At 42.9% G+C, this 26,808-nt stretch overlaps 1 protein-coding gene across 2 annotated transcripts in view; it reads left to right on the plus strand.

The window, feature by feature from the left end:
* Window positions 1-26,808, plus strand: part of LOC132402003 (transcriptional activator GLI3-like) — a 760,747-nt gene that overhangs the window by 648,688 nt on the left and 85,251 nt on the right. For both annotated transcript variants that reach the window (XM_059984438.1, XM_059984448.1), the window contains 2 exons: window positions 18,666-18,871; window positions 25,529-25,669. In XM_059984438.1, coding sequence (XP_059840421.1) covers window positions 18,666-18,871; window positions 25,529-25,669 — 347 coding nt within the window. The remainder of the gene's footprint in view (window positions 1-18,665; window positions 18,872-25,528; window positions 25,670-26,808) is intronic.

Here is a 26,808-nt window from a genome sequence, read left to right on the forward strand (position 1 = left end):
CGCTAGCTTCATCTGTTTTGCTTTAGACTGAGTAATACGGGGAGCGCAAGGATGTGTCCATTGATTTCTCTATTACTAGATTCCCTGCTTTAGAGAACCCGCCGAAATCGTGCTTTGGGAGCATCTAAGACTGTAAGTGAATCGGCAGAGTCCCATCATTTCAAGAATTACGCTTAAATCCAATTGGTTTTCCTTGCTCCTGTTAGGAATCTGTCCCCCCTCCCCCATGACACATCATAGACACCTATCAGCAAAGCGGGCGAATTTCCGGATGCACCCACCGAACTGCGCCCTAATAATCTCTTGATGTATGTGTTCGTCTTTCGACCCTTTGATACACGAGATTTATTGACCCCCTTCTCCTCACCGTTTTATGGGGTTTGTTCCGAATGACCATTTCCTCAACTTGCTCGTTTCCGTTCCGGACTGGTCGCTCAGAGGGTGTGAAATTAAGCCCTGCTCACAGAACATAGAACTTTACAGCACAGCACTCTAAAACCAATCTGCCTATCGGATAGTTTCTTACATGTTTCTAACATTGAATGCCTCTATCATCGCCCCCGGCAGCGCGTCCACACACCCGCCACACTGGGTAAAAAAAATACCTCTGACATTCTCCCTAACTTTCCAACAATCATCTTAAATTTTTGCCCCCTGGTATTAGACATCTGCGAATAACTAGCCATTGATGGTAGAACTAGAGGTCATCGGTTAAGAGTGAAATTGAAATGTTTAAGGGGAAGCTGTGAGCTACCGGCGGGTGCGGTTTCGAAATTAACATTTAAGAGAAATTTGGGTATATGCACGGATGTGAAGTGGACGGAGGGCTATGGTCCAGGTAGAGATCGATGGCCAGGTAGAATAATAATCTGGCACGGACTAGATGGGCCAAATGGCCTGTTTTGCGCGGCAGTGTCTATGGCTATTTCCGCCCTGGGGAGATGCCGAGGAAATGAAGGGGTGGCGCGAGAAATGCCGGAAGTTTGGTAAAACCAGAATTGGACTTTCAGAACTTCAGATGCTGTGAGGTGTCTCAGCCAGTGAAATACTTTCTGACTGTGGCAGTGTGGCGACGAAATCGGGGCCAATTAGCAGATAGGAACATTCCACACCGGAAGATAGTCGTTAAAATCCGTAGTTGATCCGCTTTTATTTACACACCATTTTAATCTTACACTGTTTGACTCCCGTTTGAACAAGGAACACATGATTTAACTGGCATCTTCAAGGGCATCGTCATCAGTTTTAAAAGATCGTTCTATATTTCTGTTACTCTAATTTTGGGCGCGATTTGTGGTCAGTCATCGGAGTGCGAACATCAATGAAAACAGAGCACGATTCTTCACTGTTAAATAAATGTAAAATATATGTAACCTTTAGTGTCGAGGACAGCTTCATGGAGCGATGCCTCAGAAAGGCGGTGTCCGCCACTGAGAACCCCCATCATCCGTCATTGCTGCCAGGAGGGACGGACAGAAGCCTGAAGGCAGACAAACAGCTTCTTCCCCTCTGCTATCCGATTTCCGAACGGACCTTGAACACTACCTCACTACTTGTGTTATTTCTAATCTTTTGCACTACTTATTTAACCAGTATACTTGCTGTAATTCACGGTTTTCCCTATTATTGTCTATTGCATTGTACTATTGCCAACGACAGCAAATTTCAGACATGTGCCGGTGACATTAAACCTGACTCTGATTTTGACCTTTCCGGTTTAATCGGCTTTAATAATAGGAACGCAATATCATATAATTAAAATCTAAGAAAGGCAGTTTTTTTTTATTTTAAAGCCGCCATCCATATGACTGAGTAGAACCTGTAGGGTGAGGCAGAAAGAATATTAAACACCAATATTAAAACGTGTAGTTACCACCTTCATTTTCTCCTGGCACCTCTCTTTCCTCGCCACGGCTTTCATTCGGGCTTCTTTCGCGTGTGACAGACTCTCCATCATTTCGCCAAAAAGGGCGGCACGCTAGCGTAGCCGTTAGCGTGTCGCTTTACAGTTCTGGCAACCCGGGTTCAATTCCCGCCGCTGTCTGTAAGGAGTTTGTATGTTCTCCCCGCGGCCGCATGTGTTCCCGTTCCCCCCACCTTCCAAAGGCTTAGCGGGTGGTTATTTAATTGGTCACGTGGGTTTAATTGGGCCTGTTACTGTGCTGTATCTTTACATGAAAATAAATAAGACATAGGAGCAGGCCATTCGGCCCATCGAGTATGTTCCGCCATTCCATCACGGTCGATTTATTATCCCTCATAACCCCATTCTCCTGCTTTCTTCCTGTAACCTTTAACGCCCCGACTAATCAAGAACCTACCAACCTCCCTCCGCTTTAAATATACCCCTTGACTTGGCTGTAACGGATTCCACCGATTCACCTCCCTCTGGCGAAAGAAATTCCTCCTCATCCCTGTTCTAAAGCGACATTCCTCAATTATAGCCCCAGACTCCCCCGCTATGGGAAACATCTCCACGTCCACTCTGTATTCGATAGGTCTCTATAAGATTTCCGTCACCCCACCCCAAGCCCGCCGCCACTCTTCGGAGCTCTCCAGCCCAGAGCCAGCAAACGCTGCTCTCCAGACCCATTGACTGGGCGATGCAACAAGGAAAGTCTGCTCAGGGAAGGAGAAAATTTTGTTTGTTAGGGTCCGGAGAACGCTGCAATTTGTTTGTTGCCTTTTGGAGTATTTCACACCTACAATTCAGCATAAGGTGGAAAGATTTTCATAAACATAAGGCTAGAAGAAAAATCGAGTCTTGGCTTAATTATTATTAAGTTTGGGTTCGCTTAAAATTAGGTCTCTTTTCAGGGCGCCCCGTTAGATCAGAGAGGAGGAGGAATTTCTTTAGCCAGAGGGTGGTGATTCTGTGGAACTCATTGGCACGGACGGCTATTGAGGCCAAGCCATCGGGTATATTTAAAGCGGAAGTTGATAGGTTCTTGATTAGACAAGGCATGAAAGTTTACGGGGAGAGGGAATTAGAGAGGGATAATAAATCAGTCATGACGGAATGGAGGAGCAGACGCGATGGGCCGAAGGGTCTAATTTTACTCTTTTCCCTTATGGTCTTCTGGTGTAATTCAGCGCTTGCACTAAGAGATGGCAAGATTTTCATCAGTTAGGACTAAAATGGAAATTTGTGTCTTAGTTTGGATTCGCCAAAAAAATTGGCGTTTTGATTTTTTTTAAATGAGCGTCTTTTTACAAAGTTCAGATTTTTAAGCTTATGAAATACAAGTGAGGAGAATAAATTCTCGGGAGCCCGCAGTGATGTCGCCGCATTAATCTAGGAGGGAGAGAGCTGCAGCAGGGACTGAAAACAGTGAAGGGGCAGAGAGCCGGTCAGTTGCCACTTACAATTGTATGTGTGCAGATCAGCGGGACAGCTACCGAGACGGCAAAGACTTCATGATTAATGGCGTTTACACTTGACACAAGCTCCCTTTTATTTATCTGCGGTGCCGTTTAGCGATATTATCGCTCACCTGAATGAAAAATATTCAGTCATACCAATATTGCGTTGTAAATTGAGTAGAGTCACTTTTTTTTATTCTATCTTTAAGCCTTATCGCCTGCACAGTAATTTCTTCCCGAGGCTTGATATAGAGAAACAGGATTTAGCTGTACTTGATACAAAGCTGTTTGAATTTCCACTAGAAGTTCAGGTTGTTGGCGGAAATATATGGGGAATGTGTCTCCTCTCAGTATAAATGCTGATAAGTATTTCATTAAATATGTAAACAAGTAATAGCCTGGATTTTTTTCAGGACTTGCTGACTTTCTAATGCGGACCCAGTTTGCATACCGTGCTTGTCATTCCGCTTCCCTCCAAATCAATCACCGTCCGGTTCCAGTCAGCGCGCAAGCAGACAGTATCATTCATCGTGAGAATAATTTCTGAACTGGATACACGGAGTTTATAATGACCGAATAGTCACTGTGATAACGGCAGACGACACACGCTGGAAAAAAAAGAGAAATTCTCCGCATTCTCATGACGTGCTCGGAAATTAGAAGTAATGTTAAACAAATGTTTATTCGATTAGCTGGCTTTAACGGCGTTAAGCGTGAGCGGGAAGCTTCTGACATTGAAGTGACGGCGATTTGCCTGTTATACAGTCCTCACGTCAACGTGTTTGTTAGTAATTCTGTGTGACTCCAGCCCCGAGTTGGGGTTCGGAGCCTCGCAGGCTCCCGCCTTCTCCGAATTACTAAATTTAAAGACATTTCAAAAACGAAGCACCATCTTCTGGAGATTTATTGTGTATATTCCTGTCTTTGCATGATATTAGTTTCTGTTGTTTTACCTGCTCGGAATTAACCTCTTGTGAGCTATACCGTACCAAGGTTCATTTCCGCAGATTCCCACGTAAACTGGGCACCTTTCAGAGCACGAGTAACCTTTTAAATTGTAGCAGATCAGAATCGAGTTTGTTATCACTGACACGTGTCAGGAAATTTGTTGTTTTGCGGAAACAAATGAAAGACATAAATAATTACTCTAAGTTAAAATTTAAAAATATGGAAAAGTAGTGCAAAAAGTGATCAAAATAGTGAGCTCTCCCCTTCCACTCTTGCTCTGATGAAGGGTCTGGGCCTTACATAGAGTAACCGGAGAGTAACTTTATCCGAGGGGTGAAATGCTTAATACCAGAGGGCATGCATTGAAGGTGAAAGAGGGTAGGTTCAAAGGGGATGTGAGGGGTAAGTTTTTTACTCAGAGAGTTGTGAATGTTTGCAATGTGCTGCCTGGTAGATGTTTAGATAGACAGATGGATGTAAGGAAGATGGGAAGTGGTCTTGGTGTAGGTAGGAGGGTTTAGCTTTTGGGCTGAAGGGCCTGTTTCTGTGTTGAACAATTCTATGTTCTATGAAACGTTGACTGTTTATTCAGCTTCATAGATGCTGAGGGTGGTTCATGGGAATCTGATGGCAGAGAGGAAGAAGGTGTGTGTGTGTGTGTGTGTCCTCAGGCGCCTGTACCTCCTCCATGAAGGTAGTAATAAGAAGACATATGAACATAAGACATAGGAACAGAATCAGGCCATTCAGCCCATCGAGTCTGCTCTGCCGTTCTATCATGGCTAATTTATTATCCCTCTCAATCCCATTCTCCTGCCCTCTCCCCGTAACTTTTGATACCATTACTGATCAAGAACCTTTCAACCTTTGCTTGAAATATACTCAATGACTTGGCCTCCACAGTCCTGTGGCAATGAATTCCACAGATTCACCACCTTTTGGCTAAAGAAATTCCTCCTCACATCTGTTCTAAATGGATGGTTGTGCCTCTGGTCACAGACTTCCACAAATAGGAAACATCTGAGTTTTCTCAATTACATTAAAAAGTTTTAATTTTCTGTTAATGGTTTAGAGTATGGAGGAGATGGGGTGAGAGAGAAAGTGCATTTCCTGATTTCCTTGTTTTCCGGATTACATGTGAATTACTTATTTTATGTAGAAATACAGCACAGAACAAGACCTTTTCAGCTCAACGAGCTGTGTCACCCAGCAACTCACCTATTTGACACCAGCCTAATCATAGGACAATTTACAACAACCAATGAACCTACTAACCAGTGCGTCTTTGGAATGTGGAAGGAAAGCGGGGGAGGACGTACAAACTCCTTACAGATGCCGTCGGAATTGAACTCTGAACTCCAGAGCCCTGAGCTCCAATAGCATCGTGCTAACTGCTACGCTACAATGGTACCCCCTTATTATACAATTAGCTGAGTTACTGTTTGTTGTAGGAATGTGAACAATAGCTGTTAATTAGTACTCCAACTAACTCTATAAATGTCAATCAAACTATTAGGTTTAATTAACTGCACCCACTTCAGAAACAGGCTTCCAGGTAATAAACTGCAATTCTGTTTCCTGCCGTTAGCTGAATAGAGATGTGACTTTCAATTCTAGAACACTGCAGGCGACCAAGGGCTGGTTTTATTGCATTAGAAAGAAATCTGTAGTTTTATGTAGCATCTACTTCTCTATGCCCCATTGGGTCATAGGCTGTCAACAGCAGCTTGCCGAAGTCCTCTATCCTCAGCCAGTCTTTCTAGTTGTTCCCAGGTGTAGCCCATCTTCAAAGATTCTTCCTCTCCCAGGGACGAGGTCCCTTAGTGTCATGGAGTACCTGATGAATGACTGAATCCAGGTGTGAAGAAATGACAGACTCCCATGCAGAGACAGAAACAAGAGTTAGTTCATAGGGACTCCAGCAGAACACTGGTAACTGGACTGAGGAACACCGTGAGATGACTTATTCTCAAAGCACAAGGGCCCTGCGATACACAAGGGCAACATGGCAATGTAATGCTTTACAGTCCAGGCAACCCGCTGTGACTATGTGGATTTCCTCTGGGTGCTCCAGTTTCTTCCTGGAGTCCAAAGTAGGAGAGAAGGAGCTACTCACTATTCCAAGAATACTAAGGTGGACACAGTGTGACCCAGCCTGAAACTGAGATCGACCCTCAGCCCATCATTCCATCCTCTAAGATCCTCATCCTGATCACTTGGGATCACATGAGCCTGCTCCATGGGTTCAATGTCCACTTAGGAAGGATGGCAGAGGAGAAGAAGCTGTTCCGGAATAGCTGAGTGTGTGTCTTCAGGCTTCTGTATCTCTTACCTGATGGTAATAGTGTGAAGAGGGCATGTCCTGGGTGGTGGAAATCCTTAATGATGGACACCACCTTCCTGAGGCACCGCTCCTTGAAGATGTACTTTAATTTGGCCTCCACAGCCATCTGTGGCAATAAATTCCACAGATTTCCACCTTCTAGGAATCAGACAAATCTTCAATCAGCCGCGGTCTCCCAACTCTCCTCCTCCTTTATCCTCACCCACCAACTGATTGTCTCTGTGCTTAAAAATTCTTGAGGTACCAGTTGACTCTAGTTCAGAATACTTTATTTGCGCTCCAAGAATATACCAAGGTTACACTAGAATGTCAGCTGGAGAAACACTTGGATTCAAAACCTTCTGACATAGGTGAGAGGGTCACTAATTGAATTTTGGTCGTTCGTTATGTGCTATGTCATATGATGTGTGCAAGGTCTCATGACCATGATTGTCCTTGGCAAATTTTTTACAGAAGTGGTTTGCTATTACCGACTTCAGGGCAGCGTCTTTACAAGATGGATGACCCCTGCCATTATCAATACTCTTCCGAAATTGTCTGCCTGGCATCAGTGGTCATTTAACCAGGACTGGTGATATGCACCAGTGCTCACATATGACCATCTACCACCTGCTCCTATTCCTTCATGTGACCCTGATCGGGGAGCTAAGCAGGTTCTAGACCTTGCCCAAGGGTGACCTGCAGGCTAGCAGATGAAGGAGCACCTCATGTCTCCACGTCGCCAACCACCACCCGAAAAAAATTGCTAGAATCATGATAACTGAAAGCTTGAGGGAAATTCATGGAGCGCTGTAACAATCTATAGGCTGCAGTTACATTACAACGCAGCAGGTAAGACCCGAATCCATCAAAAACCATCGGTCATTGGAACAAAAGGCAAAGTGCAGAAGCCCTTTGTTGGTCGGATATTGAATCCTAGCTCTCTACATGATATGCAAGCCAGGGCAGTACAATATGGAGAGCAAGCTGTTGCCCTTGCAGCTCCACACATTTGATGAATTCAAAGGAACGGCAGACACAAATACAGTTTGGCACCAGCAGCATCACAGGATTGCCAGTCAGTGTGGAACTCTAGGCAGGACTGCCTTAGGGACTCCAGCTCTGGAAGCCTTCCCCAGGAGTGGGTATACCCTCAAGGCAGCAGAAGTTTGAGATAAGAGCTAGTATATGCAGCTGGTGCATATCACAAGTCCTGGTGATACAACCTCTGAAACCAAGCAGACAGTCTCGGAAGTGTATTGATAATGGCTGTAGTCACCCATCTTGTAAAGACCTGTCCAGAAGAAGGCAATGGCAAATATCTTCTGTAGAAAAATTTGCCAAGAATAATCATGGAAAGATTGTGATTGCCCATGTTATACATCATGGCATATATTGACAATAATGATGAATGATTCATGAATAATGGTTATCTTCGAACACGTTGCCCAGGTTGCCATTATTGGAAAAAGATTTCATACAAGGACCTCAGTCATTTTTTGTTTCTTCAGTAATTCACAAGCACTAATTATAATAATCTGAATGTCGCTCTGGTTGAGAACAGTTAATTCAGCACAGATCTGGGTCCTCCCGGTTCTTTGTAGTTTGTAGACAAGGCCTTTCATTGATGGACAAATTTATTCTCCAAAGTAAATTAACAGTTTTTAAACGGCAGACTTGCGGTAAGTCACAGGAAAAACTCTCCCCACCATTGAACGCATCTCCAAGGAGTGCCGCCACAAGAAAGCAGCGTCCATCGTCAAGGACCCTCACCACCCAGGCCATGCTCTCTTCTCGCTGCTGCCATCGGGAAAGAGGTACAGGAGCCTCAGGACTCACCCCACCAGATTCAGGAATAGTGATTATCCTCAAAATCGGAATCAGAATCAGGTTTGATGCCATCGGCACATGTCGTGAAATTTATTGTTTTGCAACGGTAGTACAATGCAATATGTAATATTTAATAGTATCTTTATTAATTTTAAAAATATATCTGTTCTTATATTTAATTGTAAGAAGAAATATATTTTCTAAATTATAGGTTTTTTTCAAACAGCTTCTAATTGTTGCTTCCTGAAATTCCCATAGCTGTGGATTTCAGCTGTAGTAGTCCTAAATGTCAATATTTGATGATTCCCTTCAGAGAGGCATGCACTTTCCAGTGCCACCTTGAATCCTTCAGCCATCAGACTACTGAACCTGCGAGGATACCTTCACTCACCTCAACTCTGAACTGATTCCACAAACAATTCCTATAGACTCGCTTTCAATGACTCTACAACTCATGTTCTCTGTATTATGTATTATTATTAATAATATTATTTGTTTATGTTTGCATTTTCATAGTTGGTCATTTGCACATTGATTGCTTGTCAGATGTCGTACTTCATTGTTTCAAAATGAATCTCTTGGTGACACATACTGAATGTACTTTGATAATGAATTTACTTTGAACTGTAATGTTAAGGCAAAAATAAATTGTGTTCAATTATTGGAGTACGTAACCTGTTAAGCAGTGCAAGAAAATGGCAATAGAGTAATAGAACACAACAGCACAGGGCCTTCGGTCCATCTAGTATTCTAGTCCATGCTGAACTATTATTTTGCCTAGTTCTATCCACCTGCACCCAGACCATAGCTTTTCATATACCCCTCCCAACCTTGTACTTATCCAAATTTTTCTTAAATGTTGAAATTGAACCTACATCTAACACTTCCGCTGGCAGCTCATTCCACACTCTCACCACCTTTTGAGTGAAGAAATTCCCTCTTTTTCAGAAAATCCCCCCTTTTGTTCCCCTGAAACTTTTCAACTTTCACCTTCACCCATGACCTCTAGTTCTAGTCTCAACCACCCTCAGTGGAAAAAGCCTGCTTGCATTTACCCTATCTATGCCCCTCGTAATTCAGTATGCCTCTGTCAAATCTCCCCTCATTCTTATACATGCCAGAGAATGAAGTCCTGAACCTATTCAATCTTTCCTTATAACTCAGGTCCTCAAGTCTCAGCATCACCCTTGTAAAGTTTCTCTGCACTCTTTCAATCTGATAGGCATCCTTCCTGTAGGTAGGTGACCAAAAATGCATAAAAATACTCCAAATATTATTCGGCTTGATCCCATGGATCGGCAGCTGGCCCATAGCCCACCGTACCACTCCCATCCATGTACTCACCCAAACCTCTACTAAACGTTGAAACCCACGTCCAGCGCTTCTGCTGTCACTTACGTTACCCTCTGAGTGAAGAAGATTACCCTCATCTTCCCCTTAAGCATTTCAACTTCCATGAGTCAGGGAAAGTAAAAGGTTGGCAGAATGCTCAGCATTTCTTCTTCTTTTATTATTTGGGGTCAAGTTATTGACCTTTCAGCCAATGTTTGTATTTATTTATTCAATCAAATGAGTTTATTATTCCCAACAACTCTTATTGGCCTCAATTCCCAGATATAAAGAAGTGCTGGAAATCCATTGTAGATAAGACAGCATCTGCGGAGGGAAAAGCAGAACCAACATTTTCATGTTTGTGCCCTTTTGTCTTAAACTTAAACTATCCCAGACTATCCACTACCACTGTGTAGCTGGCCTCCCTCAACACAGGAGACATTTTGAGTAGATGGTTTGTGCTGTGTCTCTAAGAAATCAAACATAGAACATAGCAAAATCGGCACATTGCAGGCCTTTCAGCCCATGATGTTGTGCTAACTGAAATCTAAGATCAATCTACCCCTTCCCTCCAACATAGCCCTCCATTTTTCTTTCATCCATTAAGAATTTCTTTAATGCATCTAATATATCTATCCTGGCAGGGCATACCACATACTGACCACAGTGTGTAAAAATTTTACCTCCGCCATTTCAACCCCCCCCCCCCATCACTTTCCTCCAATCACTTTAAAATTATGCTCCCTCATATTAGTTATTTCCACCCTGGGAAAGTCTCTGGCTGTCCACTCGATGTATGCCTGTTAGCATCTTGTGCACCTCTATCAATTCACCTATCATCCTGCTCCCCTCCAAAGAGGTCTAGCTTACTCAACCTATCCTGATAAGACATGCTCTCTAATCCAGTCATTTTTTCTGGTAAATCTCCTCTGCATCCTCTCTTAAATTTTCGCATCCTTTCTCTAAAGAGGCAACCAGAACTGAACACAATATTCCAAGTGTGGTCTAACCAGGGTTTTATAGAGCTACAACATTACCTCATGGCTTTTTCAAAGCAAGATGCCCCAACATTAATATGATAGCATCTCCCACCAGTGTTTGTTTTATCATAATTTGCTTTTCTTTAACCAAATTATCTTATTATTAATCCAGCAATGCTATTTGCTTTATGGAGCAACCATCTCAACGTTAAACTGCCTCCAAAGGTTTGTGTTGTATTTGCTCTGGTTCCTGTGTTCCTGTACTCCTTTCAAATTTGTTTGTTCATTATGTTCTGTCTTATATGACATGGACGATCATGGTCTTTCCATGACTTTGACTGTTCTTGGCAAATTTTTCTACAGAAGTGGTTTTCCATTCCCTTCTTCCGGGCAGCCATTTTCAATCTCTTCAGAGATTGTTTGCCTGGTGTCAGTGGTTGCATAACCAGGACTTGTGATATACACCGGCTGCTCATACAACCATCCACCACCTACTCCTGTGGCTTCTCATGACCCTGATTGGAGGACTAAGCAGGTGCTACATCTTGCCAAGGGTGACCTGCAGGCTAGAGGATGGAGCACCTCCACTGGTAGAGATATATCTCCAACCCGCCACCCTCCTTTCAAATTAGCATAATTTGATTCATACTCACAGACACTCTCATCCTGCACTGGTCACTTTTCATCCTTTTTTTTTTGCTGCTGTTTATCAATTTTATACTGCTGCTTGTTTTAATATAACTCTATCAGTACCATTGAACTGTCTTTCATAAACATGCATCGTGCACTTCATGCCAACCTGTCAGTCTTCAGACCATGCTGCTCAGGGACTTGTGTTGACTGTATGTGACTGCACCGTAACTATCTGTGCTGTGTGTGGTTATATGTGTTGTGTTTTCCACCTTGGCCCCAGAGGACTGATGTTTTATGTTGTTGTATACGTCTGTACTCTTTCTTTTGCCTATTACACTGCTGGTGTTTAGGGCAGCAGTGAAGGTCCTCCATCTCTGGTGGCGTTCACAGCTTCCTTCATTGTGTCCGTAACTTTTTCTCAGTTTATTGTCATTCATGCAAGCCCTGGGTGCTGACTGAGGAATACCATCTCACACAGATGCAGAAGGATTCTTAATTGCTGTTTCCACTGAAGTTTTGTTTGATCAGTCAGGGTTGTTAGCCTTGAGCTGAACCCCTGAACCTGGAGGATCGGTGGACCACTGTTAGTCTGGCCTCCACCCTTTGACCTGTTTGGCATGGGTGACCCTACCAAAGCATGAAAGCCTGACTCCAGCCAGCATAGCTCTCCGGGTCATTGAGGCACACAAGCCTCCAAACCATGACAGGGTTGTGGTCCTCTTGGAGGATACATGTGTATGGTTGACCAACAATAAACTCGAACTTGATATTGCTTCTTTGCATGCTTCCTAAGGTTTTGTAGTTTGTTCTTTACTAACATGCCCATGACCAAAAGCTCCTTAGCTCCCTAGTTTTATTTGTGTTTTTGGCAACAGTATGAAAAGTTAATTACAGGTATTGCTAGTTGCTGCCAGGTTGCATTCTAGCCTTCCAAACCAAAAATGAGAGTCATAAATGTGCAGAAGTCCCACTGAAGTGTTAAGAATGTGAATTTCTGTAAAATTGTGAAGAAGAGCAATTGAGGTGCGGTAGATTTTAATTATTTCAAAGATTTTGTTTCCCTGTACAGGATATACACTCAATTGCAACTTCATTAGGTATATCTGTACACTTTAAACTTTGAACTTTGCATTCACAGTTCCTGAAGCAGTTCATGCCTGCCTGCAGCAAAATTGAGACATCACTTAAGCATGTCTAATAAGAGGCAATTAACATTCATGCCTGAAAAATGCCAGCCAATGGCCTTTTCCAACAATTAGGTCTTATGAGAATAGGTTTAGTGAGCTAGGGCTTTTCCTTTTGGAGTGAAAGAAGATGAGAGGTGACTTGATAAAGGTGCACAAGATAATAAGAGGCATAGATCGAGTGGAGTTGTCCTGGTATATAAGAAGGGTGACCCCACTGACCCTGCTAACTATAGACCAATAAGCTTAATGTGTATCATAGGTAAGATATGGAAACATCAATGAAGAATGTGATGGAAAAGCAGCTGATAAGAACAGGCATGTTAGCAGAAAGCCAGCATGGGTTCAAAATGGGGAAGTCATGTTTTACTACTCTGCTGGAGTTCTGTGAAGAGGCAACTAAAATTTAGAGTGGTTGATGTCATTTACTTGGATTTTCAGAAGGCTTTTGACAAGGTACCCCACAATCAAAATACAGGAGGCGGGGATTCAGGGTAAGGTGGGTGAATAGGTGCAGAAATGGCTCAAAAACAGAAAACAAGGTATAGTGAGAGGATCATTTTCACACCTAGAAAATGTTAAAAGTGGGGTTTGCAGGGATCAGTTTTGGGGCCACTGCTGTTTTTCATTTACATTAATGATTTGGATAAGCACATAACAAATAAACTAGTAGAGTTTGCAGAAGACACAAAATTAGGGGGACAGGCTGATAACATTCAGCCAGCAGAATCAATACAGTTGAATCTTAACAAAATCCAGGCATGGGCAGATGAAATTTAACTTAAGTACTGTAAATGTAAAATGTTACATATAAGAAGTAAAAATATTAGATATAAATATACATGGTGGGGGGCTGAGCCTCGGAAGGTGCACTGTATGAGAAGGATTTGGGTGTCCTGGTAGACTCATCACTATCAGCATCTAGACAATGCTCAGAAACGATCTGGAAGGCTAATTGAATGTTGGGTTATTTAATGTACTCAATGGAGTTCAAGTCTAGAGATGTTCTCCTTAAGCTATATAATGTGCTTGTGAGGCCACACCTTGAGTACTCTGTACTATTTTGGTCTGCATATTTTGTGAGGGATGTGAAAGCACTGGAGAGTGTTCAGAGAAAAGCGACTAGACTCATTTCAGGGTATGAGCTATGAAGAAAGACTTTAAGGATTATATCTTTTTAGCCTAAGGAGGCGTAGAATGAGAGGAGACATGACAGAGGTGTCCAAAATCATTAAGGGAGGTGGGTGCCAGCTGCTACTTCAGGATAAATCCATCAACGAGGACTCGGGACCATAGGTGGAGACTGGTTAAAGGGAGATTTCAAACAAACATCAGGAAGCATTTCTTTACACAGCAAGTTGTGGGCACGTGGAACAAACTACCTAGTTGTGTAGTTGAGAGAAGTACCTTAGAGACTTTCAAATCTAAACTCGATAGTTATTTCAACACACTATGTGAATTGGAATTTAGCAAGCTTTGTTAGGCTGAATGGCCTGTTCTTGTCAAAAACTCTGTAATGTTTGAATGTTCTAATGGATAACCAGAGACTTTTTCCCAGGGAGGAAATGACTAATGCAAGGGAGCATAATTTTAAAGGAGGAAAGATTAGTGGGCAGGGATATCAGAGGTAAGCTTTTTTATAATGTTAAAATTCACCGCACCTCTGCCTGATGTGTCGTGGCTTGTTTAATTTTGTGGCAGATGTGAAATATCACAGAATATGTATTTGTTGATTGCTTTATAAAGATTTGATTTACTGGAGTGAGAAAGAAAGTGAAAACCATGAAATATTTGAAGTAAAACTTTTGGAAGACTAGTTCAAAGCCTTAGTCGATGTAACTAATCAGTTTCAAATGCAGTTAGCCTGTGAGTGGTTCTGAAGTGGTACAAGATGCCAGAGTCATCAGAAATGAAGCATTTAACTCTGAAACTACTTTTATGATTACATTTCAAGTCATCTGAGCCAGTGTCAGAATCAGATTATATGAAGATCAGACTCTTTAGAAAACACATTACGTATATTGGTATCATGAATTGTTTAACAAGAGACCAGTGTTTAGTTTGTGTATAGTGTCATAGAAAAGTACAGCACAGAAACAGGCCCTTCAGCCATCTAGTTCCTGCTATCCCATTTAAACTGTCTGTATTAATCTGTATCAGGACCATAGCCCTCCATATCCCTACCATCCTTTACTTAGAAGTTAGAACATTACAGCACAGTAAAGCCCCTTCAGCCCACAATATTGTGCTGACCTTTTAACCTACTCCAAGATCAATCTAAACTAGAAGTTCCCAAACTGGGGTCCATGGATCCCTTGCTTAATGGTTTGGCCCAAGGCATAAAAAAGTTGGGAACCCTTGATCTAAACGTTACTTTCCACATAACCCTCCATTTTTCTATCATCCATGTACCTATATAAAAGTCTCTTAAATGCTCCTAATGTATCTGATTCTACCACCACCCCGGCAGTTCATTCTACGCACACAACACTCCCAGTATAAAAAACCTGACCTCTTAAAAATATATATATACTTTCTTCCAATCACCTTAAAATTATGCTCCTTGTATTAGCAAATAATTTGATATACATTTTGATGTACAGTACTGTGCAAAAGTCGTAGCACATATATACGGCTCGGGTGCCCAAGACTTTTGCGCAATGTGGAGTGCAGAGCAACTTTGTCAATCTGGCAGGAGCAAAGGATGTTGGAAATTGTGGCAATAGAACAGTGCTGGAGTGTTGTGGGACAGGTGACAAAGGAGGAGAGCCGGGGTGTGGGAGGTGGGGGTGTGCCGCTGTTGTAGACACACCTAACCCCTGGGGCAACAAGCAAGGTTCCGAACTATTGGTTTATTGTTCATTACAGAATGTCCATCTGGTGTTCCCCACTCACTTCCCATTTTTCCAACCCTCTCCCTGCCCTCCTTCCCGCTCTCAGTCCACAATAGAGACGCATATCAGAATCAGGTTTATCATCACTCACATGTCATGAAATTTGTTTTGTTTTCGCTGCAACAGTACAATGCAACACACAAAATCACAACATTATTGTGCAAAGGTCTTGGGCACACTATCTATATATACATGTACCTAAGACTCTTGCACAGTACTGTCGAATTCTTTGATGTATTTTTAAAGCACTTTGTAATGTCTATTTAATCATGTTCCTTTGTGTCATTCTAAGACATATTAGCAGGTTTGCATACTGTAACAACTGACAATTTATCCTGTACATAAAGAGGAAAGGGAAAATATATAAGTAATTCAAATATTGTTGTGTGTAATGTCATAGACAAGTAAAGAATAACAATTGCTTGGTATTCCCTACGTCCTGAACCTTTGGAATTTGTTTCAGTGAGTTTTAGTTCCCCTGGAGATTAACTTTGATCTTTGTCAAATTCAGATATTTCAAGCCCCTTGTAACTGATAACTAAGTGGAATTAGTTTCTCACATCAGATTACAGTCTGTCATGGTGATTGGTGCGAACAGCGAGCACTGATGATCGCTGTCTGTAAAAATCTGCCTCTACGTTCTGATTGCATCAAAGAAATGTGCTCCCCCCACTGCTTTGACAGCTGCTCCCAATGGCTTTTTCTTACGCAGAAGATTAATTGGAAAAACGAGGGGGGGGGGACAAAAACCATTAGGTGGGGGTCAGCGCTGCGGCGATGTTACGCTGGGCTTTGAGAACTCTTTTTTACAGAGAGCCAAGTCGCTGGAGCCAGAAACTGTCCCTGCGAGAGGACGGGAGAGCCTTACTGATATCTCAGAAAGCCTATTGTAATCACTCAGCCTCACACGAGCGTTCCCACATGAGAATCTGGAGACAGGCGCTAGTTAGTGCTATCCTACCGAAGTTAGTCCATTGACATTTTTCCAAAAACTGCGCCGAAGGCCCATTTTTAAATATATTTCAAATCACATCCTTTAACATTTTGGTCTGTTTCTGACCAGAGAAATGTTGATCTAACGCTAGGGGCATCATTTTAACGTGATTGAAGAAAGGTATAGGGGGGATGTCAGAGGTGAGTTTATCTTTACACAGAGAGTGGTGGGTCTGTGGAATGCCCTGCCGGTGTGGTGAGAGAGGCAGGTACATTAGGGATGTTTAAGAAGATCTTAGATAGCCACGTGGATGATAGAAAAATGGAGGGCTATGTGGGATAGAAAGGTTAGATTGATCTTAGAGAAAGTTTAATATTTGCCACAACATCATGGGCTGAAAGGCTTGTGCTGTAATGTTCTATGTTATATGTTTAATGTGGCAGCACAGCTCAAAGTTCAAAGGAAATTTATTATCAAAGTACATATATGTCACCATATACAAGCCTGAGATTAATTTTCTTATGGTTATATTCAGTAAATCCAAGAAACATAGTAGAGTCAATGAAAGACCACATCCAACAGGATGAACAAACGACTAATGTGCAAAAAACGTCAAACTGTGCAAATACAAAAGAACACAACGAAATAGTTATAATAAATAAATAAGCAATAACTATTGAGAATATAAGATGAAGAGTCCTTGAAAGTGAGTTCATAGGTTTTGTGAACTGTTCAGTAATGGGGCTAGTGAAGTTATCCCCACTGGTTCAAGAGCTTGATGGTTGAGGGGTAATAACTTGGTGTTGTGAGCCCCTAAGGATCTTATACCTTATTCCTGATATGGTAGCAGTGAGAAGTGAATATGGCCTGAATGGAGAGAGTCCTTGATAACTGATGCTGCTTTCCTGCAACAGCACTCTGTGTAGATGTGTGCAATGGTGGGAGGGCTTTACCCGTGATAGACTGGGCATATTCTTTATTTTTGTAGGATTTTTCATCCAAGGGCATTGCTGTTTCCATACCAGGCTGTGATGCAGCCAGTCAATATACTCTCCACCACACGCCTATAGAAGTTTGTCAAAGTTTTAGATGTCATGCCGAATCTTTGCAAACCCCTGAGGAAGTAGAGGCACTGCCATGCTTTCTTGGTAATTACACTAACATGGTGGGCTCAGGGCAGGTCCTCTGAAATGATAATACTGAGGGATTTAAAGTTGCTGGCCCTCTCCACCTCTGATCTCCCTGTGAGGACTGGCTCACAGACCTCCGGTTTCCACCTCCTGAAGTCAATAATCAACTCCTTAGTCTTGCTAACACTGAGTAAGAGGTTGTTTTTGAGTGCACCGCTCAGCCAGATGATCAATCTCCCTCCTACATGCTGACTTGTCACCACCTTTGATTCGGCCTATGACGGTGGTGTCACCAGCAAACTTAAATATGGCATTGGAACCTCACAGTCATAAGTATAAAGCGTGTAAAGCAGGGGGTTAAGCACACAGTCTTGTGTGTTGATAGAGTTTGTGGAAGAGATGTTGTTGCCAATCGAACTGACTGGGGTCTGCAAGTAAGGAAATTGAGCATCCATTTGCACAAGGAGGTATTGAGGCCAAAGTTTTGAAGCTTATTGATAAGCTTTGGGGGAATGATTATATTGAATGCCGAGCCGTAGTTGATAAAAAGTGTCTTTGACGTGTGCATCTTTGGTGTCCTGATGTCCCAAGGTTGAGTGAAGAGCCAGTGAAATGGCATCTGCTGTGGACCTGTTGTGATGGTAGGCAAATTGGAGTGGATGCAAGTTGCTTCTCAGGCAGAAGTTGGTACGTTTCATCGCCAACATCTCACATTTCATGCCAGTAGCATAGTGGTTGGCACAGTACTTTAACAGCACCACTGACAGGGGTTCAATTCCAGCCGCTGTCTGTAAGGAGTGTGTACATTTCCCTGTGCTTATGTGAGTTTTATTCCGGGTGCTCTGATTTCCTCCAGTGTTCACATGATGGAAAGGATTGTGGGTTATTTTGTCACATGGAAGTGATTGGGCTTCCCAGGCTCGTTGGGCCGGAAAGGTCTGTTAATGTGCTTTATCTCTAAATAACCAATACATGGTTGTGTTTGGTTTAGTATCATAATGGGTATACCCAGGTTGTGAATCATGGCTTTGCTATGGTGAAGAGAAATGTAATCTAAAATTCTTAAAAATATATCAATCTCCAGCAATCCCCTGATTTTTGTTTTCTCTTTCAGGCCTCCCTCTCTCTCAGGTAGCCCAGCATTTTCTGACATCTCGCTCATCAGAATTTCTCCGCACAGAACACCAGTTGGCACTTCGGAGCCCGTGTTTAACCCACCACATCCATACATTAACCCCTACGTGGACTACATTAGGTCTCTGCACAGTAGTCCCTCTCTGTCAATGATCTCTGCAGCGAGGGGACTGAGTCCGACTGATGGTGAGCACTGTGGGAAGTTTTTCTACCTTAGAATGCTTTAGAAACGGTAAAGTACAAAATGTGTACATGTTTGATGATTAACTGAAACCATTATGAAAATCTTACAATTTAATTTTTAAATTAGAGTATCTTTCATGCAACATTAGAAAGTGGCCACTTTATTAGGTACACCCGTACACCTGCATGATGGTACAAATATCTCACCAGCCAATCATGTGGCAGCAGCTCAATGCATTAAGGCATGCAGATAAGGTCAAGAGATTCAGTCGTTGTTCAGACCAAACATCAGAATGTGGAAGAAATGTGATCTAAGTGACTTTGACCGTGGGATGAATGTTCTTGCGCACAACATCCTCTAGTGCAGGGGTTCTCAACCTTTTTCATGCCATAGGCCCCTGCCATTAACCAAGGGTTCCTGCTCTAGAGTTAACGGAGAATGGTTAAAAAAGAAAAAAATAAACCATCCAGAGAGCGGAGCGGCAGTTATGTGGATGAAAACACCTTGATGGTGAGAGAGGTCAGAGGAGAATGGCCAGGCTGGTTCCAGCCGACAGGAAAGCACCAGTAACTCAAATAACCGCACATGACAACGGTGGTGTGCAAAAGAGCATCTCTGAGCGCGCAACACCAAGAACCTTGAAGTGGATGGGCACCCTCAGCGGGAAACCACACCGGGTTCCACGATTGTATCTAATAAAGTGGCCATTGAATGTATATGTAAATTTATGGTGTGAGCCTATGCAGTCAGCTGTGTATCTTTTTGCTGTGTGGATTCAATGCATATTGAACATTTTTCAATAGATTATGGTTTTGTGCTTAAGTGAAATTCTCTCGGAATGAAGACGTTTAATCTTTAATATTTGTGTAGCAGCTTATTTTTCTCAGTGCTGCAGAGAGTCTAGACGCTTTCATTCTAGAAGTCTTGTGGTTTCTCAGTAACATTGCTGAGGAACTCTAGTTCTTGGACCGGATGCCTGAAAGACAGCGGTAGAAAGAGAGAAAAAAAACATAATTGGACTTAGAATTTTTGAACATTTTAACTCAGGAAATTTAAGAACTCAATCCCTAATATTTTCCACAGTTCCCAAAAAGACAGCAGTAACATAAGTTTGTGTTATATTTAGAATTCATTTTTGGGGTAACAGGATTAACACAAACCTTCAGAATTCAAAGAGGACAAAGAAGAATTATGAGCACAACTAGTTTTATGTTGTCTGAATTTCAAGGGCGTGTAGGCTACAGGTTTGACACTTCATTTGAAGGATCTCACCTCATTACACCAGCTGTATAAATAATTTCAACAAAGTTTGCATTAAGAATACTTGTGACATTGAGTCCTATAGCATTGAAGCCAACTACCATGTAACAAAGATAGAACATTGAACAGTATGCCACAGGAACAGGTCTTTTGGCTGTGCTAAACCAATTAAATTAGTGATTAGATGACCAACTAATCTCTTCTGCCTACACCCATATCCCTCCATTTTCCTCACTTTCAGGTGCCTATTCAAACATTTTTTTAAAATTCCCTGATGTATCTGCCTCTACCACCATCCCTAGCAGCACATTCCAGGCACCCACCATTCTGCATAAAAATTCAATTCCGAGTTCAAGTTTAATTGTCATTCAACCATACACATGAATACAGCCAAATGAAACAGCGATCCTCTGGGGCCAAGGTGCAAAAAACATTTCCAAAGTCTTACATAGAACAAAGCACATAGCAGACATCCCACCTCTCCCAGAAGTTCCGGGAGTCTCCTGCATATTGATAGCGGCTCCCTGAGTAGACCTATCAGCTTTCTCTGTGGGCGGGCTTTACAGTCGACCTCTCTCTCTCTTTCATTGTCCATCAGTTCAGTTTAGCGTCTTTCTTTAGGAAAAGGTTTGGACCATCTGCTCCACCAATGGCCAGCCTTTATTTCATATCTTGAGTCAAAGAGTGAGAATCAGAAGTCATCTCCTATTCAGAAGAGCCTGGAAGACCCCCAGATAAAAATATACACGGTTTCTCCATAACGCCACACAATGTTTTGACAAATTCAGTTTGATTTTTCAAAGCAAGGCACCTATCCTCTTCAAGCTGGATGAGATGTAGAAGAGCTCCTGCATGACATAGCAAGCAGATTTGTTGAGCCAAAGGTATCGAGAGAACAGAACGTTCAGGAGATCGATGTGAGCAACCCTGAAATTATCCGCCCAGATGAAGAGCTTTTTACTGGATACCTGGCAAGGAGGCAGTTGCTAAGTGAGGAAGCACAAGAGATCCCCCCCTTACAAGACAAGACAAGATGCCAGAACCTTCTATGTCAGGAGCTTTCAAGAAATCTTGGAGAAGTTTCCAATGAGAGACCAAATCTGGAAAAATCTGTCAGTGGTCAATACAGAGAGCCAAGATGAGGTGAATCCAGAGCAGATTCTGACTTTGGCTGAGAGGTTTCCAAATGTGATCAAAGCAGATGCAAGAGAACAGCTCCACTTGGAAGTCCTGGATTATGTCTCAACTGACCTTGAAGGACTGGTGCCAAACTACAAGAGTTTGCCAGTTGACGAGTTCTGGGGGAAGCTGTCCAAAGTAAAATCTGTGAGCACAGGGCAGTAGAGATTCAAAGAGCTCTGCCAGTTGATGAAGCTACTTTTGGTGCTGCCAAATTCTAATTGTGATGTGGAAAGGGCATTCAGCATGGTGCATCACATTAAGACAGAATTCAGCAGTCAGCTGTCTCATAAAACACTTGTGAATCTGATGTCTTGCAAAATTAACAAATTCATTGACACAGACTGCCGTGAGGTTGAGACTTCTGGCAAAATGCTCAAATCTGCCAAGCAAGCCACGTCACAGTACAAGGAAAGTTTGCAAAAGAAATAGAAAAGCTATTTGCATAACAATTTAGCTACTAGCATTGAGACTGTCAACAAAATACTCAACAAGGAATATATATATATATATATATCTGTGTGTGTGTGTGTGTGTGTGTGTGTAAATAGTTTCAAAATGTGATCAAATAAATTGTTGTGTTCTTTCATAATCAAATGTCCTGTATACATATGCCCTTGGAGCTTGACCAGGGAGGGGGGGGATATGGTTTTGCGGGGAACAGGGGTGGTGGTGCTACCTCCCCGAGATGAGTTTTTGCAGGGTGGGATGTCTGACATAGAGCACAGATAATTATGACTACAGAAGAACATAGTTACAAAAACAAATTGCCCAAGTCCCTGAGTGAAATGGCCTGCAGACTGATGGTGCATTAATGATGTGCTGGAGCCACGTTTCTGCAAGAACAGCCCACAGCAGCTCCTCATCATGCACAAGTGCAGCCGCAGACGAGGGCAATCCAGCTTGTCTTCCACCGAGCAAACCGATGGGAGGAGTCAGCGCCCGACCCAACTAAGACTCCTACCCATCTGCCATGCCTCCGCACTCTCCCACACTGCCTCCTGCATCTACTCCCCTGGGATTCCCTGCGGCATGAAGGCCTGGTCCACACAGCTCCTCCACCAATGAACCAGTGAACCAGACTTGCAGTATTCTACATCACCAATGTCCAACAGGGTCTCTTGATCACAAGGGAAACATCCAGGACAACCCCTTGCACTGTTGGTTGAACCACACACTGCCCCTGATGCAGTGTAGCAGGTAGCAGATGGCAACATGGTCCACATCAAGTTCAGCTCTACCGCTGTCCCCTGGGGGAGTAGACCTGCAGTACTTGATGTTCTCAATATCCATCAGTCTCTTGCAATCGTAAAAAAAGAGGTAAAGAACAAACAATTACACCGTTGTTTGGACCCAGAGAAGCAGTTGCAACTGAGCGCACAACCATATTATCAGACACCCTCACAAAAAAACTTGCCGCTCGCATCTTCTTTGAAATTACCCCTCTGACATTAAATGCATGCTCTCTGGTATTAGATATCTCAACCTTTGGAAAAAGATGCTGACTGTCTCCTCTACCTAGGCCCCTCACGATCATATAAATCTCTGTCAGATCTCCCCTCAGCCTCTGCCACTCCAGAGAAAGCGACCCACTTTTGTCCAACTTCCCATTATAGCAGATGCCCTCTAATCCAGACAACGTCCTGGTAAACCTCTTCTGCACCCTCTCCAAAGCCTCAACATCCTTCCTATAATGGGATGACCAGAACTGTATGCTCCAGATGTGGCCTAACTGGAGCTTTATAAACCCGCAACATTATTTCCTGACTTTTGCTTCCTAAAACAGTACCTCTCTGAATTTCGGCACCTCCCTGCAGGAGTGAGGGTAGGACAGGGATTGAATCTCAATGTGCCCAGATAGGGGTGAACAATAGAATGGTTCATTAATAAGAATGTCTAAATGGGAATATTGTTCAGACAAACTAGAGTAAACCGGAGAGGATTTTTTAAAATTCGTGATTCATCCATGATTTCTACTCTGGGATTCAGAACTGCAATCTAAAATCATCCAAAAAAGTTTGCTGGGGAGAAGATACTTGGAGTGAAGGAGGTGACTTGATACTGGTGTACGATGTGGTAAGAGGCATAGATCAAGTGGACAGCCAGAGACACCTGCCTCAGGGTAGAAATGGCTGATACGAGGGTGCATAATTTTAAGTAACACACACAAAATGCTGGAGGAACTCAGCAGGCCAGGCAGCATCTATGGAAAAGAGTAAACAATCGACGTTTCGGGCCAAGTCTTGTTTGTGCATCACTTTTAGATGATTGGAAGAGAGTATAGGGGGATGTCCGAGGTACTGTATGTTCTTCACACAGAGAGTGGTGGGTGCTTGGAATGCCCTGCCAGAGGTAGTGGTAGAGGCAGATACGTTAGAGTCTTGTAGAAAGGGAAATTGGTGATAGAAGAATGAAGGGCTATGTAGGAGGGAAGTGTTTGATCTTGGAGCCAGTTAAAGGGTCAGCATATGATGGGCCAAAGGGCCTTTACTGTGCTGTAATGTTCTATGTTCAATGAATATTTTGTAAGTTTTACACATCTTTCATCCTTGGTGCACTGAGCAAGTACCCCATTCTCCTGCCTTATCCCTGCATTCTATGATGTCTTTACTACTCAAAAAGCTAACAACCTCTGCTTTATATATACCCAATGACTTGGGCTGCACAGCTATCTGTGGCAATGGTCTCCATAGGTTCATCACATTCTGGCCAAAGAAATTTCCTCTGAACTTTGTTCTGAAGAGGCGTCCTTCCATTCTGATGCTGTGCCCTCTGGTCCTAGACTCCCCCACAATTGGAAACACACTCTGCACATCCACTCTGTCTAGGTCTTTTATTATTCTGTAGGAGACAATGAGTTTACTTCAGTTTATGGTTGGATGGACTGAAGCCATTTTCTTTAGTCTCTTCCATGAGTTCCATTTCCATGCCATTAACTGATCCTTTCCCCAGTCACTGCTTCAGGCTCTATCAGACTGTTTTAGACTCAGCCCCATATAACTTTGCGCTGGGGTTCAACCCACACTTTCTCTCTATTACAAAGACAATTAGCTTGCACCTCCACGGTATGATTCATCTTTACATCTGTCATAGCCTATTTTCTGTCAAAGCCTTCATCCATGCTTCTACCTTCTCAAGGCTCAGGAATTCCAGTTCTCTGGACTGATCCCCGTACGACAATTTTTCTGGACTTTACATCACCCAAAACTGTAATGCTGGTTTTCTGAATCTCACCGAGTATGCTCACCTACCCAGAACTCAGATCTCTCTCCAATGCCTTGTATTTTAAATGTTCATTCCCAGTTCAGATCCCCTCAATGGCCTGATCTATCCAAATCTCTGTAAGCTCTGCCAGCACTGTAACCCCATTATTCTCATTCCGGTCCATTATTCCACTGTGGAATTCATTGTCACAGGTGGCTGTGGAGGTCAGGCTTTTGGGTATATTGAAGGCAGAGGTTGATCATTTCTTGGTTAGTCAGGGTATGAAGGGATACAGGGAGAAGGCAGGAAATTGGAGCTGAGAAGGAAAATGGATCAGCCTTGATGAAGAAGCAGAGCAGACTCGATTGGCCTAATTCTGCTCCTGTATCTTATGGTCCTATGGTCTTATGTCTTCCTGCTCATCACTACTGTTCACTCCACTGTGACAAGATTTTATCTGCCATGTAGTGCGGACGTCCATTTCCTAAACCTCCCATGTCCATGTCCATGTCCATGTCCTAGTTCCATTCTTAACAAATGTTTGCTGTACCATTTCTTGAAGAGGTAAAGGGCTGATAGGAAAGGATGGTGGACCACGGGAGAAAGAGGAGGAGGAGCGGAGCCAGAGGGAGGTGAGGAGAAGAGAAGGGGTAATCGAGGGGAGCCAGAATGGGGAATGGAAAATAGAGAGAAGGGAGGAGGAATGATCAGAAGCTAGAGAAGTCAATGTTCATGAGATCATGTTGGGGGCTACCCAGATGGAATAAGTCCACCATGAATAAATGGCGGAGCAGACTCGATGGGCTAAATGGCCTAATACAGCTACTACGTCTCATGGCCTTTTAGGTGTTGCTCCTTCAACTTGACTGGTGGTCATGAAAACTTGGTCGGTACCCTAGTCAGGTGCTCTATGTGACGTGTAATATGAAATATTGTATAAGATAAATTGTCAGTTCAGTTAACTGGCTTTTACTTAGTGATTCGGATAACGGTCTCCGATCTGTTTGTTTTTTCAGTACCACATGCTGGAGTCAACCCAGCTGAATATTACCACCAGATGGCTCTGCTGACCGGTCACCGTAGCCCATATGGTGACATCCTTCCTCCTGCTGGTACCGCTGGTGCTCTGCACATGGAGTACCTCCACGCCATGGAGGGTAAGTAACAATGAGGGAAACCATGGCTGATAGTTCAGCAAACACAGGTTCCAGTTACAGGCTCTAAAACTGATATCTGGCTAAAGGTCACCCCTTTAGAACAGAGATGAGGGGGAATTGCTTTAGCCAGAGGCTGGTGAATTTATGGAATTCATTGCCACAGATGGCTTTTGGGGCCAGATCATTGCTAAGGGTAGGAATAAAAGGGGCCTTTCCTGATTGGCTGCCAGTGACTGGCGGTGTTCTGCAGTTGTCTGTAGGACTGTTTGTTTTCACGTTATATGTCAATGGTTCTGATGTCTGAATTGATGGCTTTGTGGCCAAGGTTGCGAATGAGGCAGGTAGTGTTGAGAAAGCAGGGAGTCTGCAGGTTAGAAGACTGGGCAGACGGAATATCGCATGGGGAAGTGTATGCTCATGCACTTTGATAGAACAAATAAAAGTGTAGATTATTTTCTAAGCGGGGAACAAATACACAACTCAGAGGTGCAAAGGAATTTGGGAGTCCTTGTTCAGGATTCCCTGAAGGTTAACTTTCAGGTTGAGCCTGCAGTAAGGAAGGTAAATGAAATATTAGCATTCATTTCGAGAGGACTACAATATAGTGGTATCATTGGGCGCCACTGTAGCAAAGTGGTTAACGTGGTAACGTTACAGCTCGGGGCACCAGAGATCAGAGTTTAACTCTGGTGGCCTCTGTAAGAAGTTTGTAGGTTCTTCCCATGACAATGTGGGTTTCCTCCCACAGACCAAAGATGTACCGGTTAGTAGGTTAATTGACTATTCTAACTTGTCTTGTGGTTAGGCTTGGGTTAAGCAGGTGGGTTGTTGGGTGGTGTGGCTCATTGGGCCACGTTGTATCCCTAAATTCAAAGAACAAGGATGCAATGTTGAGGCTTTAAAAATAAAAACTGGAGATAAATATTTAGAATCAGAATCAGGTTTAATATCACTGGCATATGTCCTGAAATTTGATGTTATGTGACAGCTGTACATTGCACTACATAATAATAAAAAAAATAAATGATGTAAAAAATATCTTTTTAAAAACTCAGTGGTGCAAAAAGAAAATAAAAAAAAAGTTGAGGTAGAGTACCTGTTTCATTGTCCACTCAGAAATCTGATGGCAGTGGGGAAAC

This window comes from Hypanus sabinus, chromosome 1 (assembly GCF_030144855.1).
Source record: "Hypanus sabinus isolate sHypSab1 chromosome 1, sHypSab1.hap1, whole genome shotgun sequence".
Classification (NCBI taxonomy): Eukaryota; Metazoa; Chordata; class Chondrichthyes; order Myliobatiformes; family Dasyatidae; genus Hypanus; species Hypanus sabinus.